We start from the raw sequence: 19,247 nt of genomic DNA on the forward strand, positions 1-19,247 counted from the left end.
CAGACATGCTGAGTAGCTCTGGATACCAATATCTTCGTGCCCAGTCCGGAGCCACAAGGATAAGTTGGGCCTGGTCGCGCCTGATCTTCAGCACTCTGGGCATAAGTGGTATAGGCGGAAAGGCGTACAACAGACCACAGCTCCACTCGCGACGAAAAGCGTCTCCGAGCGAGTGCCGCCTTGGAAATTCCAACGCACAGAACGGATGACATTGCGCGTTCTCGTCTGTGGAGAATAGATCTAACCAAGGCTCTCCCCATCGCCGAAAGAGGCCTTGCGCCACGTCCGTGTTCAGACGCCATTCGTGATCCATCATGCACCGACGGCTGAGTTTGTCCGCCCTGGCGTTCAGGGAACCTGCCAGGTGTTGAACCACCAGGGTCACGCCCTGATGTTCCAGCCACTACCAGAGGCACAGAGCCTCCTGGCATAGGGTCCACGACCCCACCCCGCCCCGTTTGTTGCAGTATCACATGGCGGTGGTGTTGTCCGTGAACACCTGCACTACACTCCCCCAGACAGAGGGGAGGAATGCCTTCAGTGCAAGCCGGATCGCCCGCAGCTCCAGAAGGTTGATATGGAGTTGGGACTCCGCCGGAGACCAGAGGCCTCTGATCTCCGCCTCTCCCATGTGGCCTCCCCAGCCCTGGAGGGACGTGTCCGTCACAACTATGTGCTCCGGGTGGGGTAGGGAGAGGGATCTGCCGCTGACCCAATCGCGGTCCGTGAGCCACCACTGCAACTGTCTTGCAGTGCCCTCCGAGATCAAGACATGGTCGGACAAGTTGCCCTGATTCTGGGCCCACTGAAACTTTAGGTCCCACTGCAGAGCCCCCATTCGCCACCGGGCGTGATGCACCAGAAGGATGCAGGAGGCCATCAGCCCCAGAAGCCACAGCGTCAACCTGACCGAGACTCGGGATAACGGCAGAAAGATCGGAATCAGAGCCTGAATATCCCGAACCCGCTGTTCGGGAGGATAAACCCGAAACTGTGCAGAGTCTAGAACCGCTCCGACTTCGGCACATTGATGGAGAACCCCAGCACGTGCAGGAGATCGGCCGTAGTCTGGAGGTGGCTGATGACTGCCTGGGGCGCTGGTAAGGCCGAAGGGGAGCACAGTAAACTGAAAGTGCTCGTGGCCTACCGTGAACCGCAGGTAACGCCGGTGGGCCTGCAGGGCGGGGATGTGAAAATAAGCGTCCTGCAAGTCCAACGCTACCATCCAGTCTATCGGGTCCAGGGCAGCTAAGACCTGAGCCAGTGTCAGCATCTTGTACTTCTCCTTCCGGAGGAAGCCGTTGACGTTCAATAGGTACGAGATAGGGCGTAGGACGCTTTGCCCTTCTTGGGTACCAGAACGTAGTGGGAATAACAACCACACCCTACTTCTGGCCCAGGAACGCGCTCGATGGCCCCCTTGGCCAAGAGGGCCGTAACTTCCTCTTGTAGAAGCTTCAAGTGATCCCCCGGCACGCGGTGGTACTGCGGTGTCATGGCTGGAGGGGACGCCTCGAAGGGGAGGGAGTAGCCCCTTCGGACGATTTGCAGCACCCACCTGTCCGATGTGACAGTGCGCCAGTGATGGTGGTGATGCCCCCCAATGGCATCACATGGGCCTGAAAGCTCGCACTAAGAGGGTTTTGAGGCGGATGCTGCAGGGGTAGGTGTGGACTGGCCCCGCCGTTGTCCCCGACCACCGCCACGGCGGTTTCCACATCCGCCACCGCGCTAGATGGTAGTCTGCGGCCCGTGGCTGGCAGGACGTGTGGGGGTGCCCCTTCCTTGGCCACGAAAGGCAGTCGTTTGCCCCTTTTGTGGCCAAGGAGGGGGCCCTTGCGCGGGGCCGAGAGGCCCAAGGACTTGGCCGTAGCCCTGGAGTCCATAAAGCGCTCAAGCGCATGGTTTGCCTTGTCGCCAAAGAGGCAACGGCCATCAAACGGCATGTCCATAAGGGTGTTTTGGATATCAGCCGAAAAGTTGGCGGACCTCAACGAATCGCCACCGTCGTTGCCATCGCTCTGCCCAGTGAGTCCGTGGTATCCAGCCCACACCGGATGGAATACTGTGCCGCAAGGGCTTGGGCGAGTTTAGTCCGGGCCTCTTCGGGACATTGTGGCAGCACGTCCGCGACCGTGTCCCACAGAGAGTGAGTGTAACGGCCCAAGAGGCATGCGGTGTTGACTGACCGCAACCCCAAACTCAGGGAGGAGAATACGTTTTTCCCGTATTTCTCATACCTCTTGGATTCCCGATCGGGGGGAGCCATCGGGAATGCGGTCTGGGAGTTAGAGGCCTGGATGACCAGGCTCTCGGGGGTGGGGTGGGTGGACAGGAAGCAAGGGTCGCCCGGAGCCGGGTGGTGGCGACTGGCCACGTTCCTATCTACAGGCGGTCCTGTAGCGGGCTTGGACCAAGTGCCCAGAAGAACGTTTGACAAGGCCTCATTAAAAGGCAGCAGAGGCTCGGCAGAGCTTGCCTGCGGTTTAAGGACCTCAGTGAGGAGGTTAGTCCTCACAGCCGCGACGGGGAGATGAAGGCCCAAGTTCTTGGCAGCCCGCGTCAGCACCACACTATAGGCAGCCCCCTCCTCCGTAGCCACAGGAGACAAAACCAGTGTCGGGCGAAGTGTCCAGACCACTGGCCTCCCCAAGCTCACCTGTCCAGTCCTGAGAAGACTGACACTCACGTGCCAGAGGGTCCTCGGACCCCTCCCAATCCTCCTCGTCACCCATCACCTGGTACTCGGGTTCAAAGGATGGGGCCGGGTCGTAGAAGTAAAAGTCTCCCAACGGCGTCGAGAGCGGCACCAAGCGGCGCCGTTCCGATGCCGAACCCGAATCGAGGGTAGGACCGGGGGCGGCGGCGTCCTGGGACGGTGCCGGGGGCGACACCCTAGGGGCCGGCGCGGTCGGGAGGTCGACCGGCGTCGATCCGGCGGGGCCCTGCGGCGTCGGGACCGAAGTCGCCGACGGCGTGGGGCCGAAGCCCCCAGCGGCGCCGGGGCCGAAGCACCCGGCCCACGTGGAGACCCAGTCGGGTCGCTTGGCCCGAAGGCGCCGGGGAACCAGACGAAGGAGCGAGCGACCTCATGGTCATGAGGAAGGACTCTATCACCTCCGGCGTTGCGTGCTGCCCAGGGACCGGTGGGTATGGAGCATGCCGCGACGCCTGCGGCTCTGGTGGAGCGGCGGGGGCGGTGCCGCCCGAACCCCCGGCCGCGTCCGGGGGAGTCAGAAGAGCGATGGCGCCTCTTCAACTTCTTGTGCCTCTTACCTGAGGACTTCGAGCCCGAAGACTGATGACGACTCCCGGAACTGTGGTGACTTCGGCCCCACGACCGGTCCCTCGACCTCCTTTCGGACTGGGACCTCGAGCAGCGCGGGGCTGACTGCCGGAGCTCGAGTCGCTTGCGGGACCGCTCCCGTCGAGCTTTGGACGTCAGGGCCCGGCAGTCGGAGCAGGAGTTGTCGCCGTGGTCGGTGCCCAGACAGGGAAGGCACCGGCAATGGGGGTCGGTAACCGACATCAGTCGGCTGCAATCGACGCAGGGTTTGAACCCCGGGCATCCCTACCGGCACCGGAGTCGAGAGACTTCGAAAGATGATCAAAAAGGATCGAAAAAGTTAGTAAAAAATTGACTAGGGTACAACTTTTTCCGGATCGGCGATTGCTGGCGCGGAAAAAAGAAGAACTGACGTCAGCGTGAGAGGGTGGCGTCTAAGTACTCCGGCGACGTCATCCCGGCTCCAACGACGCAGACGATGGACGCGAAGCCGCAGACGACGCCTACGGACGCGCAAGGGTACTGCTACGAAAAAGTTTCCGGATACAGTCTGACGCCTGGGGATATTCTAAGGTGTAAGGAATCCAATACTAACCTGTTTCTTTCAGATAAAGGCTTTCAATTAATGAACCATAAATACAAGTTTTGACCAGCATTAACACATGCACACAAATATTAACTAAACTACAGGCAGTACCCTTCCCTGATCCTTAATGTGGTACTGCAAACTGGCAGCCAAAGGGGTTGTGCTGCAGTGGGTTGGGCCTACTTGTCCCAAAGACAAAATACACATTAAAACTTGTTGCCCTTGACCCCAAACAATATGTCCTGGGCGTCGGGCTATAGGAATTCCACATCCCTGTACCGCAGTACATGTATGTGCAGGCACTGCTCTGACAAGGATTAAAGACCTGATGCCGTAATCTTGTCCAGATGAGTAACAGCGCCCAGCAAGAAGGAATCAATTATTACAGTTGCCTGCACCCACAAACGACCCACCAACAGGTAGAAAGACATCCACCAATGCAGATACGAATGGACTGACTTAAAGGACTGCCCACTAGTTGAGTGACCCTACTCTATTGCCCACTTTGCTCGGCAAGGCAAAAACAGATGCATTCAAAATAGACCTCTGAAACAAAAGGGGTAACCTAGGGACCGGGGCCGGATCATTTTTAAGAAAAAGGTGGTCCCTAAGGGGGATGTGTAGCCCTTGACTTCCATGGCAAAGTGTCAAGAAGGAAATACAAAGATCTTTAACACAAATTACTTAGCATTACATATTTATCTTTTTATTTTAGTAACGTTTTCTTTTAAGGTTCACAGTGAGTGGTAAAACTTATATGTGCTCTATCGAACACCAGATGCTCCAAAAAGAGGGCGGTGATGGCGCAGTGAAAGTGACTGTAAGTGCATATGTGCTAAGCACAGAAATATATACATGTGTCTAATAGGGATAATAGAGTGTTCGAGATCAACCCCGCTAAGCGAGTGTTGATAGCCACCATCAGTTTCTTGAAAAACAGTCCACATATAATGTTTTTGTCAAACAGGTTACTTTGGGACCCAGAGGAGATGATAAAGTGGGGCTCCTATCCAGGAGAGAACTATTCTGGACGGACAAATGTGCAACAATCACCCATGGTCCAAACACAATTTAAGTCTGGAGACAAGCATCCTCTGTGTGAACACGATTATACATTAATTGTTTGTCAGATTGGTATTTGTTTCACATCAATCTTTGACATATGGTGATGCATCTTTAACACACATTCAGTATTGTAATGTATAACATGTATTCTCCTAGGAACAACAGTTCTTATGTAAAGGACGGCATTTGGTGGTTCTAATACTAGTACGTTTTAGCATCCTTTTTAATATTCATTTATAATGATTCAGGCCATAAGTTTCTTACCTAACCCAACTAGGACCTTTAATCGCAGACCTACACTTAATCAACAATCAAAGAAAAAGTTGCTAAAATAAAAAGATAAATATTTAATACTAAGTAATTGTGTTAAGGGCTAAACTTCCCCCATAGGGACAGCCTTCAAAATAGAAGCGTGTGCCGGAAACAAGGATGGCAGTTTGAAGGGGAGGACAAGAAGGGCACGCTGAAGCCCTTGGGGATTAGCTGGACGACCCAGTGATCCTAAGTGGTTGTCTCAATTTGTGGAAAATTAGACAAACCTCTCATATTACCAATGAGCCCCTACCCCAACGGTAGATGACTTACAGGGGTGGCTGGATTTAGAACGGTTCTGAAGCAGAAAGGGCAGCAGATGACTATCTGCTGCTGAAATTGGTTACGGTGTGCCCTATATTCAGCACTAATCTGAAAGGTGCAGTACATTTATTGGTGCTTTTGGATCAGCTGAGAAGGTTATTTCTGCCTGGACTGCTTTGTCTTGAAGTAGCCTAGAAACTTCCTTTACTGTTGGCAAATTGCCTCGTTTGGGAAGGTAGGCCCAATGAGGTAGCCATACCTCGGCTGTTTCTAAAGCTTTCTAAGGAATCGTCAGTGTGACAGGAACTTTGGGTCACATGAGGCTGGTCTGTGTTGCCTAGCTATTTGTCTGTGGACTGCCAGGCCCAAGAAGGGATTTTCCCAAGTAGCCAGGACAGGATTCAAATACTGCCTCCAATAAAGGAAGTAGAGGCTATGAAACTGCAGGATTCAGTTAATATATCCATTAAAATGTTAGATTTTGCTTCTGCATAGGACAAAGTGAATTACAATACTACTACTGCTTTTCCTACCACTCTAGTGAATGAAGTGACTTACTCAAAAGGAGGGCCACAGTGGTATGTGATGTACCCTTCTGGAGAAGTATTGAAACCACATGCATTATTATGATTTCATGTAGAGAAAATGCATTAATGTTGCAAGAGGGGAGGAGGTTCTCAGCATTTTAGTGATCTCCTGTACAGCCATAATATACACCAGGATGCCAAGAACATTGGAGTTAAAACAGAAATTTCTTCCATCCATGCCAAACTATGGGCTCTAAAAAGACTGCACCAAGGACTAGTCATCAAAACAGGCCTCAACCTTCGATTTTGCCAGTCAGATAATTCGAATTAGTAAAGGATAGCTCTGACAGCGGCTCAAAGTGCACAAGTGCGACAGCATTAGTGGCCCTGAACATTCAAGGGCCAACCCATGAAGGGCATTGATTTATTTGGAGGCACTAAGGTCGGAGAATGAGGATGATAGAAGTCCGGTGGCATCAGGGATCAAAGCTCCATGCGTTATCAGGCCCACAGGATCAGGTACAACCTTGGGGAGTAGCTCAAATGTTAACTAAGAAAACCTGAAGAGATCGAATATAGCTATCCAGAAGGCTTCAACCTGTACATGGTTAGCCAACTAAGACAAAAAATTCTGCATTCATCTTTAATGAAAGAACTGGTTCCAATGACTACGAGGAGCCTAGCAATGGAGAATGATGCTGAGACGCTGAATGTTGCCAGAATCTGGACTGCTTATACATGGAAGTAAATGTTTCCTCTCTGCCGCATTTTATGATAACATCTCTTGGGAGATCATTCCTCATCCGGGGACTTACCTGAAGTAGAAGGGAAATGCTTGGGTATCTCAATGCAGGCTTTGGCCAAAAGTAGCTTGGCTTGCCACTCACTGATGGCCTTTAATTTTACTAAGGAACAAGAGTTGTAGGTCATGGGGTCTTTTTCAGATACAAGTTACAACTTGCAGACTCAGGAAAGTCCAACAAGACAATCGTCTCATATGCAACAGGGTTAAAAATGCTGAAATCTTTGTAAATATTTGATCTACTTGCCGGCGAAAGCGGAGGAAGCAAGAAAAGTTTTAGATCCGCATAAATGAGGCACAGCCAACTGCCAGTTGGTGCTTTGTATACACCAATGGTGTCACACCAGAGAATGGCAGATGATGCCGAATGGAACCACCTGGTGTAGCTGGAGAGCTATTATTTCTGGGGAAATAGTTTTCAGATGCAATTTGGGGCCTGAAGGACAGTCAGAAGATGAGGAATACGAGGTAAAAATGATCCATCAAAACAAGCAGTTCTGATGGCTTATCAGCTTACACTGCTAGATGGTTTTTCTAGTTACGTACGGAACTAACGAAAAAAAGCAACAACAAAAAAACAAAAAACTTACCATGCAAGCTTCCATGAGAGCCGTATGCATTTCATCCGTTTTATGTTCTTGATCTGCACCAGCTTCCAGCAAAAATCTCACCATTTCCAAATGCCCTGTAGAAAAAAAAAAGAAAAAAACTATTTCTCATTACCCAGAAAGAGTTCACATGCTAATTTATAAATAGCTGAAGATATATAGATAAGAAAACTTAAGTAGACACACTGCTAGAACTCCCAACATGTCCCTTTATTTAATGCTAACTGCAAAACAGCTACCAACATTCAGAAACCAACTAATAACCTTTGCAGGCCATCACAGGGTGAACCAGGCCAAAATTATTTAAATTAAACTAGTTGTTTATTACAAACTGTGCTTGTTCTCTGTTGACACGAGTCATATATATGCACATTTATTCAACATTCAGTTTCAATTCTGGAAAACGGAACTTAACTATTTAATAGTTTGACAATACCAAGAGTATACTTTAAATTAGGAGCACATTCAACAAATGTTAGTCTGTCTCTCTTTCAATCATTAAATGGATAGCCTTTAAGCCAAGGCAACTCAGATTTCAGAACCACACACATCATTTACTAGCCTAAAAGGGGAGAAGGCAATCTATTAAATATGATAATACAAGAGAGAATGAGTTATACGTAACTATTTTTCCTCCTGCACTGGATCTTTTTTAGTTGCTCATCTTTTGAATAGAACACAAAGCGTGTTGAGTGGGAATAGAAACAAAGTGTGTTGAGTGGGGAAGTTGGCATTGTGAGACTTCAATGTAAGTGTGTACTGTGATTAAAGTATTCTGCATGGCTAGGCAAAATTGTGCAGTCCTCCATTGGAGCCCTTTTCAGGATTACCCTGCGTTTCTTTCAGCAGACTTTAATTATCCAAGTTTTGCACTGAATAATGTAGGATATCAATATTGTTACATAGAACCAGAAGCCCAGCAAATAGGATTTAGGTTTCTGGAGCAGGGCAAAAACTGTACTTCAAAAACAATCCCCCTGCAACCTATTTTGTTCATTCTGCACATCTTCACTCACCATTATATATGTGCGGCCAGTACAACAGACTTTAATGCACTATTTTGTATGGAAATTTCCCTTTAATTATTTATTCATTCTGCTAACTCAGTTTATGCAAGAAGTTGAAAAATGAATATCACACTTTTTTCTTGAAAACTCTTAACTATACATATATATATACATATATATACATATACATATACACACACACATATATATATATATATATATATATATATATATATGTATATATACAAAAATATGTATTTTATGTAATGTGAATCGTCATAATGAGTCTTCGAGAAACAAATACGAGATGGATTTTTCCAACATATTGCAGAAACTGAGATATCCCAATGAATAAATAATAAAAGGGACATTTTCATACAAAATAGTGGATTAAAATCTGGTGTACTGGCTGAACATATGTAACGGTAACTGATGTGCAGAATGAACGAAATAGGTTGCTGGGGAACTCATTTCTAAGTACAGGTTATCAATATTGTAAAAAATCTATGAGGCACTGGGGTGGAAGGCAGCATGATTGTAGTCAAGGTGCGGGGCATTTTATCTACATCCGAGATAGACGACTGCCTAACATCTTTCCGGCGTAAAAGCCCCCCAGTCCCCATTAGGGACCCTTATCTTAGGTGTGTCTTGGACATTTAAAAAAGGCGTGGAAGTTAATGTGCAATAGGTTTCACATTATGGATCTTTTGGAACAACAGGTGAGTGGTGCACAGGATGTCTTATGTAAGTTGGTTGGGACCATCTCCAAAATATCAGGTCCTTGTAATGCCTTTCTTACCCCAGAACCAAACACCACAGACCCTGGCTGACGGTGGTGGTAAGGGTGGTTTCTCCTGTCCACTTCTTTGCCAAGGGTAGGTTTTATCTGAAGGTGCCATTTGTGATCGACCAAGCACCGACAGCTGAGTTCGTCCGCCCTGGCATTCAGAGAATCCGCCAGGTGTTGGACCCCAGGGTAATGTCCTGATGTTCCAGCCATGTCCAGAGGCGCAGAGCCTCCTGACAGGGTCCACGACCCCACCCGCCCTGTTTGTTGCAGTACCACATGGCGGTGGTGTTGACTGGACACCTGCGCCACTTTCCTTTTGAGAGAGGGAAGGAATGCCTTCAGTGCCAGCCGGAATACCCGGAGATCCAGCAGGATGATATGGAGCCTGGACTCCGCCGGAGACCAGATGCCTCTGATCACCACCTCTCCCAGATGGCTGCCCTATCCCAGTAATGATGCATCTGTCACCACTGTTAGATCTGGTTGGGGTTGGAGAAGGGAGAGGGATGTGCCTCTGACCTAAGCTTGGTTTGTTATCCACCACTGCAATTGTTGTGCAGTTCTCTCTGAGATCTGAATGTAGTCGGAAAGATTTCCCCGATGCTGTGCCCACTGGAACTTTAGGTCCCACCGCAGAGTCTGCATATGTCATCTGGCATGATTCACCAGCAGGATGCAGGAGGCCATGAGGGCCAGCAGCCTCAGAGTCATTCTCACCGAAATCCGGGATAGAGGCTGAAACATCGGTCTCATAGCCCGAATATCCCGGACTCAGGGGGATAGGCACAAAATTGCACTGTATCCAGAACAGCTCAGATGAAAGAGCTTCTGAGAGGGAGTCAGGTGTGACTTCAGCACGTTTATAGTGAACCCCAGCGAATGCAAGAGGTCCGCCATAGTCTAGAGAAGGGGGACAACAGCCTGGGGCAAAATCGCCTTGAACAGCAAGTCATCAAGATAGGGGAAGACTGGAACCCCTGATCTGCGCAGATGAGATGCGACCACTGCCATCACTTTTGTAAACACCTGAGGGGCACTGGTAAGGACAAAGGGGAGTATGGTGAACTAAAAGTTCACGTGGTCCACCGTGAAGCGTAGATAGCGACTGTGGGCTGGCAAGACAGGAATATGGAAATAGGCGTCCTGCAAGTCCAACGCCACCATCCTGTCCGCAGGGTCGAGGGCAGACAAGACCTGAGCCAACGTGAGCATTTGAACTTCTCTTTCTGGAGGATGCAGTTGAGGGCCATGAGGTCTAAAATAAGACCCAGACCATTGACCTCATCGGGCACCAGAAAGTGGCAGGAATAGCAACCACGGCCTACTTCGGGCGCAGGGACCCTCTCTATAGCTCCCTTAACCAAGAGAGCTGAAACTTCCTGGCAGAAAAGGACCTAATGATCCTCCGACATGCGACCGAAAGACGGTGGCATGGAGGGAGGGGCAGTCTCGAAGAGGAAGGAGTAGCTCCTTTGGACTATTTGCAAAACCCAACTCTCTGACGTGATGGATTGCCAGTGGAGGAGGTGATGGAGAATCCTGCCTCCCACTGGCCGTTGATGGGTCTGGAACGTCGAACTAGGAAGGTTTGGAGGCTGTGGCAGAGGGGGGGGGGGGGGGCTCCCAGACCCACAAGGTCACTGGGTCCCACGTCGCAGCCACGCAGAGGCTGAGCAGCTTGCGTGGGCAGGTGGCTAGACTGGGCCGGACGTCGCTGGGTGCCCCTTCCGTAGCCACTAAAGGGACGAAAAGCAGACTGGAGTTGACGAGAAGATGTGGCGAGACCCATAGATCTGGCACAGAGTCTGCTTTGTCGCCAAAAAGCCGATGGCCATCAAAGCGCATGTCCTTCAAGGTTGACTGGACATCCCCGAAAAGCCAGTTGTCCTCAACCAGGTGTAGCGCTTAAGGGCTACCGATTCTGCCCAGTGAGTCGGTGGTATCCAGTCCACTTCTGATCGAGGAATTTAGCTGTGTCTCACTCATCTGCCACTACCTGGGAGAGAACTGCCCGGGTCTCCTCCGGGCACTGAGGCAGCACCTGCACAATCGTATCCCAGATGGTATGCGAGTGTCGCCCCAAGAGACACGCGGTAGTCACGGACCGCAGTGCCAAGATGGAGGAAAAGAACATATGCTTTCCAGCTTCTTTGATTCCCTATCTGGAGGGGCAGAAGGAAATGAGCCCTTTGAAGAGGCTTGGTCCACCAAGCTCTCGGGGAAAGGGTGTTGGGTTAGGAAGACTGGGGCGCCCCAGGGACGGGCGGTGGCGGAGGGCAATCATCCTCTCCACAGGAGCCCCTGTGCTGGTCTTGGACCAGGTGCCAAGGAGGGCATCAGTGAGGGCTTAGTTAAACGGCAATAGGGGTTCAGAAGTGGACACCGCAGGTTGAAGCACCTCCATCGGGAGGTTAGCCCAGACCGCTACCGAAGGAAGCTCAAGGGCCAAGAAATCGGCCGCTCTTCTCACCACCACAGCATAGGACGATTGCTCCTCCGTAGCCACGGTAGGGGGAGAAAGCAAGCCAGCATCTGGAGAAGTGTCCAGACCAATCGCATCACCCAGGCCATCTCGTCAGTCCAGTTCTTCAAGCTTGTCAGTTAAAGGGTCCAGCGACCCCTCGGTCCTCTTCACCACCCTCTGCTCGATACGGAACACCAGGGATGAACAGGGGAACATAACTACCCTCCAGCGTTGGTTCTGGCATCAGTCCGGCTCCAACTCCGGGATGAGGATGGGGGATGGTGCCGGTCAGGGGCTCTACCAGAGCAGCGGGTGACGTCTCCGGCATCGGGGAATGTCGAGTGAGATTTACTGGCGTCGATCCTGATCCAGGCCTGGATCTGTAGGAATCCCCCGGGGGCAGAGCCGCCAGCAATGAAGGCTCAGGATCCCTGACCCGCTCCGCGAGGCCCGAATGCGCACCGGCAGAGTCAAGCTGCCCAAAGACGAGGTGTAAGGCCCCGTAAAACTGTTGAAATTGGGCGGGGGAAGCTCTTGCTCCCGGAAATGGGGGGAGCCGCAGAGTCGTCCCTGAATCAGGCACCGGAGACCGAGCCTTTGAGTAGTGGTGCTCCAAATTCCGCGCAGCGCCTGCCGACAGACAGGGAGAAACTGAAGAGTGCTTGTGCGTTTTCGCCTTCCTTTTCTTTGGACTTACTAGATGACCTCGACGACTTGGAGTGCGATGAGGAGTGGGGCTAGCACCTCCGAAGACAGGAAACCTATTGTCCAAGCCTCCCTCGCTGGAAGGACTCCTAGCAGCAGGAGGTCAGACTTGTGTCTGTGGCAGCAGCATCCATTTTGTAATGCTGAGGCTCTGGTTAACTTTAACCGGGATTAGTAGGAACAACATGTCTGCTCCCTCTAGAAGGGTGGAATGCTACCCCCGTCACCAGAACTGGCGAGGGGGTAGTATTCCAAAGCGTATGACACCTTACACGACATGTTTTGATAAAGCCAAACCAAAGTTAGCATTCAACCGCGAGGATTATAATGCACTTTAGAGTATATGGTATGGCTACATCCTAGAACAGACAGCTATAAGGACATGGTTCCGAAAGCTGCAGACAGGCTCAGCTCATGCTAGAGCCTCATCTCATATAAAACCAAGCACTCTGCCTTCAGGATTTTTAAGGCCTGCCACAGGAGTGACTTATAGGTGTATATGTGTCTAGATATAAGGTTAGATATAGGAATACTATACCTAAGCAAGGGGTGATTACACGACCTTGCCCCAGCTGAGTGATCAGCCAGTTGTGTCAGTTTGGATGGCCAGCCAGGGGTGGCAAAAGATATGCTGCAGCCCCTGGTAGGCCTTGGGTGCACCTATGCCCTGGGTACCTATGGTACACTGTACAGGGACTCATAAGAGTGACCCAATTCCCAATTGGTGATGTACCTAAAGTACATGGTGTGAATTGAGAGAGAGAACAGCAGGGCTGTGGGTCTGATTAGCAGGCCCACAGCCACATCCAAGTCGAAAACCAGTGAAGCAAAAAGCAAAAAGTGGGGTGACCATAGGAAAGCAGACCCTACTCTCCTAAATCATACATATGTATTTCTTTCCACTTAAAAAACCAAAGGGTACAGGGCTGTTATAGTTAGGAAATAGAATTATAAACAACCTTAGAAATTGAATTAAACAAGCATTTGCAATGCAATTGGTCTCGAATTAGTAAAGTTTGAGCTATTGGTATTGACAATTTTTTATTTATGTGTTGGTTTTGAAAATAGCGAAATTAATAGCTTTGTCATTTACAATGCCAATAGTTATAACTTTCGCAAATGTGACACCTATAGCATTTGTAATGCAATATGTGTTGTATTTACGTGACTTAGATGTATTGATATTACAAATAACAATGGCTTTTAATTTTTTTAAATAATTAATACTTAAATAAAAGTTATTGTAATTTATAATGGCAATAGCTTAAACTTTTGTAAATAACGTTTGTGAAGATTATGTTCAGTGTATGTTATTGTGACGGAAATCCAAGAACAGAAGTGAAATATTAACATCTTTTTGTGACATTTGTAATAAAGCTTGAAACATTGATAGAACATATTTGAACCAGTTGTTGTTGAATGATTGCACAGATTAATGCTGTGGTGCCCCTGAGTGATGCTATGGTGATGAGGGCGGGCAACAGAGTGATGCTATGGTAATGAGGGCAGGCAAGAGAGACAGACACAGACAGACAATGTGGCACTGAGTGGTATTGTGTGGAGTGTATGTTGTATTCAGTAGAGTGTAATTATGTGGTGTGTAATTATGTGGCACTGAGGGGTATTTGGAGTGTATGTTGCATTGAGTGCAGTGTAATTATGTGACGTGTAATTATGTGGCACTGGGTGGTATTTCGAGTGTATGTTGCATGGAGTGCAGTGTAATTATGTAGCATATAATTATGTGGCACTGAGTGGTATTTGGAGTGTATGTTGCATTGGGGGTGCAGAGAGTGTGAGGGTGCAGTCTGTGAGGGTGCAGTGTGTGTGAGATGGGGAGAGGCGAGGTGGGGGTCTTACGTGCTTATCGGTGTCCTGTGTGCTCATTCCACAAGGACGCGCATAGCAGATAGAAGCTCTGTATTTAGGCCTCACACCGCCCAACAGCGCGTGGAAGGCGTGGAGTCAAGCTTGCAGTCTTGACTAGGCTGTCACTTCTGACTGACCTATCCGCTTTGCATGCATGAAGCTTGACTGGAATCTCAATCGTCGGCACGCGCCATGAGTCTTTCATCTTAAAAGCAATTCTGGCGCAGGCCGCAGCGTTTTCTATTCGGTCAAAGTACGTTGTAAAATGTGACATGTGTATGACTTCATGTTCCACGCGGCTTTACCACACTTGCCTTTTGTTCTGTCTGTTGAACAGCCACGGCTTTGTTTTTACCTCACTCACTCTAAGTGGAGTAGTGTGGCTCACTGGTTAGAGGCGGCAGGCCTGAGAGCAGAAGTCAGCCTGGGACCAGGGTTCAATTCCCGACGCGGCAGGGTCGTGGACCTTGGTCAGCGGACTCGATAATTCTCGCTTCGGTGCTTACTCTAATCAGGGGTTCCACTCGGCAACTCTGGGCATTAGCTTGCCTAATCTCCACAACGGCCCCAACAATTCCGGGGATGCCTGGCTCCACCTTGGGGACTCCCAGCAAGGGACCATCCCACAGGGAAAGCCAGGACGGGTTCCCCAGAGTTATACAGCGCCGGGACGCCCCGTTGCTGGGGCAGCTGTGCGCTTTACAAGTATACTACCTTTACAAGTATACTACATTTAAAACAAAAGTGAGGGAAAGTCATCCCTTTAAAGTCAAAATGTCTCCAGTTATTGACCAATATGTCCTTCGTTATAAAGCAAACTGTTACCAGCGGAAAGAACCATGATTAAAACTGTTACCAGCGGAAAGAACCATGATTAGACTAAAATCATGTAGGAATCATCACGCATGCACGCGGATGCATTTTGGCAATAAGGCACCCCATAATGATGATGTATGTCCATGCATGCATCCCCACGTAAATTTTTCTATTCTTTATTCCAAGATGGCATTCGCCCCTCTTGGAGCTGTACATAACATTTTTTTTTTAAATCTACGTGTAAATCTACATTTGAAAAAATAAGTGTCCCGGAAGAAAAAGACAGCTGCTAGGCCGTAAAAAAAAAAAAAAGGCAAACTATTTTATTTTTTTAAAAAGGGCGCTACAGGAGAGTCTGGAGGGGGAGCAATGGCGGAGCGCTTGGGGAAAAAGTAAATGCCTAGAAGGTGCCACAAGGAGAGGTCCAGGTGGGCCACATCTGTTGGCCATTGGTTAACAAGCACTGGCATTGAGCGGAATGGGGCGTGGGAGCGGCTTCCTTTGAAGTCTGATTGGGGGGGTGGGCAGGGAAGCGGCTTCCTTTGAAGTCTGATGCAGAGGCATGGTGTGGGATGTGGCTGGCGATGTGCACGCGCCTGGCTCAAAGGAAGTGTACCCGATCCATAGTTTGGGTAGACTTTTCGAAAGCCTTACTATAATCTCGCCCACCATCCCTACGGGACGGCTTAGACGAGACCTCAAAACCAGAGGTTACAGGAAAGTTCTAGTTTGGTTCAGATTTGAATTGTACAAAACCATGGAAATTCAGCAGTGCTTATGACCTCACATATTACATCACTCATGACAGTTTACTTAGCCCCGGAGATGTGGTTGTTCCCGGTCTACTGGGGATCAGCGGGGGCCCCCCCCCCACACTAAATGGAAAGAAAGTCCCAGGGAGGTGGCAGTTCCAGGGGCTACAGGACGCCATGCGGGCCCCCCATATTAATTTAGCACTCTTTGGCCTGGGGAGGTGGCGGTCCCTGGGGCTGCGAGGGGGGCCACATGGGCACCCCCGCAAAATTAAAAAATACAGTACCCCACGATTTAGCCTACCCAGGGGCTTCCTTGGAAAGAAGCACGGGAGCCAGTGCTTTTTTTTCCCCAATTTTGTCATGGAACCACCTGCGAATCTGCGGCAAAATTGACCACGGTAAAAAACAATGGGTTAATCTCTGAAACTACTGAATGAATTTACACCAAATAAGTGAATGCGTGATCGGAGTAAACAAATCAACCTTTCTGCGAAATATGGTGTAATTCCTGTTCAAGCTGTAGGCTTTTTTGAAAGGTCCTATGAGAATTAACATGTGGAAAACGTGTTTTGGGAACCCCCTCCTCTTTTTCTCAGTCCCCGCTTGATGACCCACCCCCAAAACTTTCCAGACACAAGCAGACGCGAGTGAGGGATTGTTTTAGCAAAAAGTTTGGGAAGATTCGTCAACCAGCGCCAAAGATATAGGCAACTAAAGACAGATTTTTAATAGAAATCAAGTCCTAACTATGACTACCTAATGGCTACCACCAGTAGGTAAAATAGATTTGAGAAAAGTGTGTGTGTGTGTGTATATATATATATATATATACACACATACATATACACATACATACATATATATACATATACACACATATACACACATACATATATACACACATATACACACATACATATATACACACACATACATATATACACACACATACATATATACACACACATACATATATACACACACATACATATATACACACACATACATATATACACACACACATATACGCATATACACATTACCTACTAGCGGTCGCCAGTAGGTAGTTATAGTGAGGACCTATTTTCCATTGGAAATCTGCAACATTCTATTTGGAAACACTTTGGCGCAGATTGACGAATCTTCTCGAAATTTTCAAAACTAATGGCCAGCTCCAGTCCACTCCGATCCTGAAAGTCTCGGGGTAATTCGTCAAGTGGGGGTCGAGACAAAAGGGGGGACCCAAAACGTGGTTTCCCCATGCAATTTCCCATACTTACCTTTAACCGCAGCTACAGCCCGAACTGCTGAACTGAATTACACCAAATTTGGCAAAAAGGTAGCCCTTGGTTCAGAGTCGTGCCTTTTGGTTAAATGGTGTAAATCTGTTCAGTAGTTCCCGAGAAAATCAAAATCACATATATATCTACGGCCGCGCAGGATCCGTGCACCTGCCGACTACGAGCTGTATGCTAATTGGCTGTCAACACTCCAAACCAGGAAATGTTGACAGTCATCTTGTGCCTCCGAGGCACAAGACAGCAGAATGCAAAAAAGGGGGCAGGGTAGAAACACCCTGACCTCCTAGGCCTGCTCAGGGGGTCCCACAAGGACCCCCAGGGCCAAAAAAAGGATTTTTTAAATTAAAAAAATCAATAAAATCCGCGAGATTTCGGCCGAAATTTAAATAAAGAAAGTGCGGGCTCCCGCGATTTGTTGCTAATTTACCCCCAAAAGCGGTACAAAAGGGGGTGGTGATGGACGGAGCATCTGAACCAATCAAACACTCACACCCAGTCAAAAGATCTGGGTTTAATCCATCACTGTTCTTTAGCCCACTCTGCCACCCCAGTTCAGACATGGCTATATGCAAATCAGTCTGACCCTGGGGGGGGGGGATAGGACTGAAGCCCCCCACATGCCATGGGGACCACCCCCCCAGGGCATTAAAAATGTGAGGAGGGGGCCGCACACCCCCCCCCCCCCCCGCCTGGAGCCACTGATGGCACTGGGGACCTCTACCCCCCAGGGCCGGCTCCTGCAGTGTCCCGGGGTGCCCACCCCCGGGACACTGTAGTTTGCAATGACAGGGCGATTGCTTTTCCACATGGGGAGCAGTATGTTAGCTGCTCCCTAAGTAGAAAAGCAATGCCGTGTCCCGCAGGAGGCGGGGAGCCCGCTGGGACGTGGGGGGATTGGGGACCCCCCCCACGGTACCCAACGAGAGGCCAGGCCCCGGGTAATGGAGTCCCCCGGAGTCATAAGTGGACCTGTAGGGGGACCACACGGCCCCCTCCCCAAAATAAAATTTAAAAAAATAAATGAATGCCGGCCCGGGGATGGGGTTCCCCTTGGCCATAAGTGGCCTGGGGAGGGGGGCAACGCAGCCCCCCCTCCAAAATGTAAAAAAAATAAAGTGCATGCCTCGGGGGATGGGGTCCCCAGGGCTAAAAAAAATAGGAAGAGAAGGGGGGCCACACCGCCCCTTTCTTAAAAAAAAAAAAAAAACAATGAAAAAAAAATGGCATCCCGCGGAGGCACTGCCCCCTCTCTGCAGCACTAAGCAAACGCGCCCCCTGGCGCGTTTGCAGAGGGGGAACTAATTCCCCTTGAATACTGGGGGTCCATGGGGGTCAACTAGCCCACCAGGAACCTCCAGTATGGGCCAGGGGGCTGCGTTGCAGAGAGGTGTTCTTGGGCAACACCCCTTTTTTTCACCTCTCTGCAACGCAGCTCTGTGGAGCTTATTGGAGGTAGCTGGTTGGCTAGTTGCACCCCAGGGACCCTCAGTATTCAAGGGGCGTTAATACCCCAACTTAAAACGTGCCACATGGCGCGTTTGCACTGAGGTGAAGGGAGGGGGCGGGGCCTGAGTTCACATGTGTGCAAACACACTCTGTGGCGTCCTTTAAGTTGGGGAATTAATTCCTTGTCAATCCTGAGGGTCCCTGGGGGCCAACTAGCCCACCAGGTACCTCCAGTAAGCGCCACGGAACTGCGTTGGTGTTGTAAAGGGGCGTGGCCTCTGAACATCTCTCTGCAACACAGCCCCCTGGCGCATACTGGAGGTACCTGGTGGGCTAGTTGACCCCCAGGGACCCATAATAAGATTGAGGAGGAATTAATTCTCTAACATAAAACGCGCCACAGGGCGTGTTTGCAGAAGTCACCTCAGGCCACGCCCCCTTCCTTCATTACTGTGCAAACGCGCCCCGTGGCACGTTTTAAGTTGGGAAATTAATTTGCTTTCAATACTGAGGGTCCCGGAGGGCCAAATAGCCCAACGGGTATCTCCAGTATGCGCCAGGGAGCTGCGTTCCAGACAGGTGTTCAGAGGCCAAACCCCTTTTTACCTGAGGTGACATGTGCAAACACGCCCTGTGGCGCGTTT

The 19,247-nt window shown here is 49.7% G+C and overlaps 1 protein-coding gene across 14 annotated transcripts in view; it reads right to left on the minus strand.

The window, feature by feature from the left end:
• ANKRD17 (ankyrin repeat domain 17) overlaps window positions 1-19,247 on the minus strand; it is a 1,381,421-nt gene that overhangs the window by 1,033,734 nt on the left and 328,440 nt on the right. For all 14 annotated transcript variants that reach the window (XM_078676026.1, XM_078676025.1, XM_078676019.1 and 11 more), the window contains exon 7: window positions 7,433-7,527. In XM_078676026.1, coding sequence (XP_078532152.1) covers window positions 7,433-7,527 — 95 coding nt within the window. The remainder of the gene's footprint in view (window positions 1-7,432; window positions 7,528-19,247) is intronic.

The sequence above is a fragment of the Lissotriton helveticus genome, chromosome 2_1 (assembly GCF_964261635.1).
Source record: "Lissotriton helveticus chromosome 2_1, aLisHel1.1, whole genome shotgun sequence".
NCBI classification, from domain to species: Eukaryota; Metazoa; Chordata; class Amphibia; order Caudata; family Salamandridae; genus Lissotriton; species Lissotriton helveticus.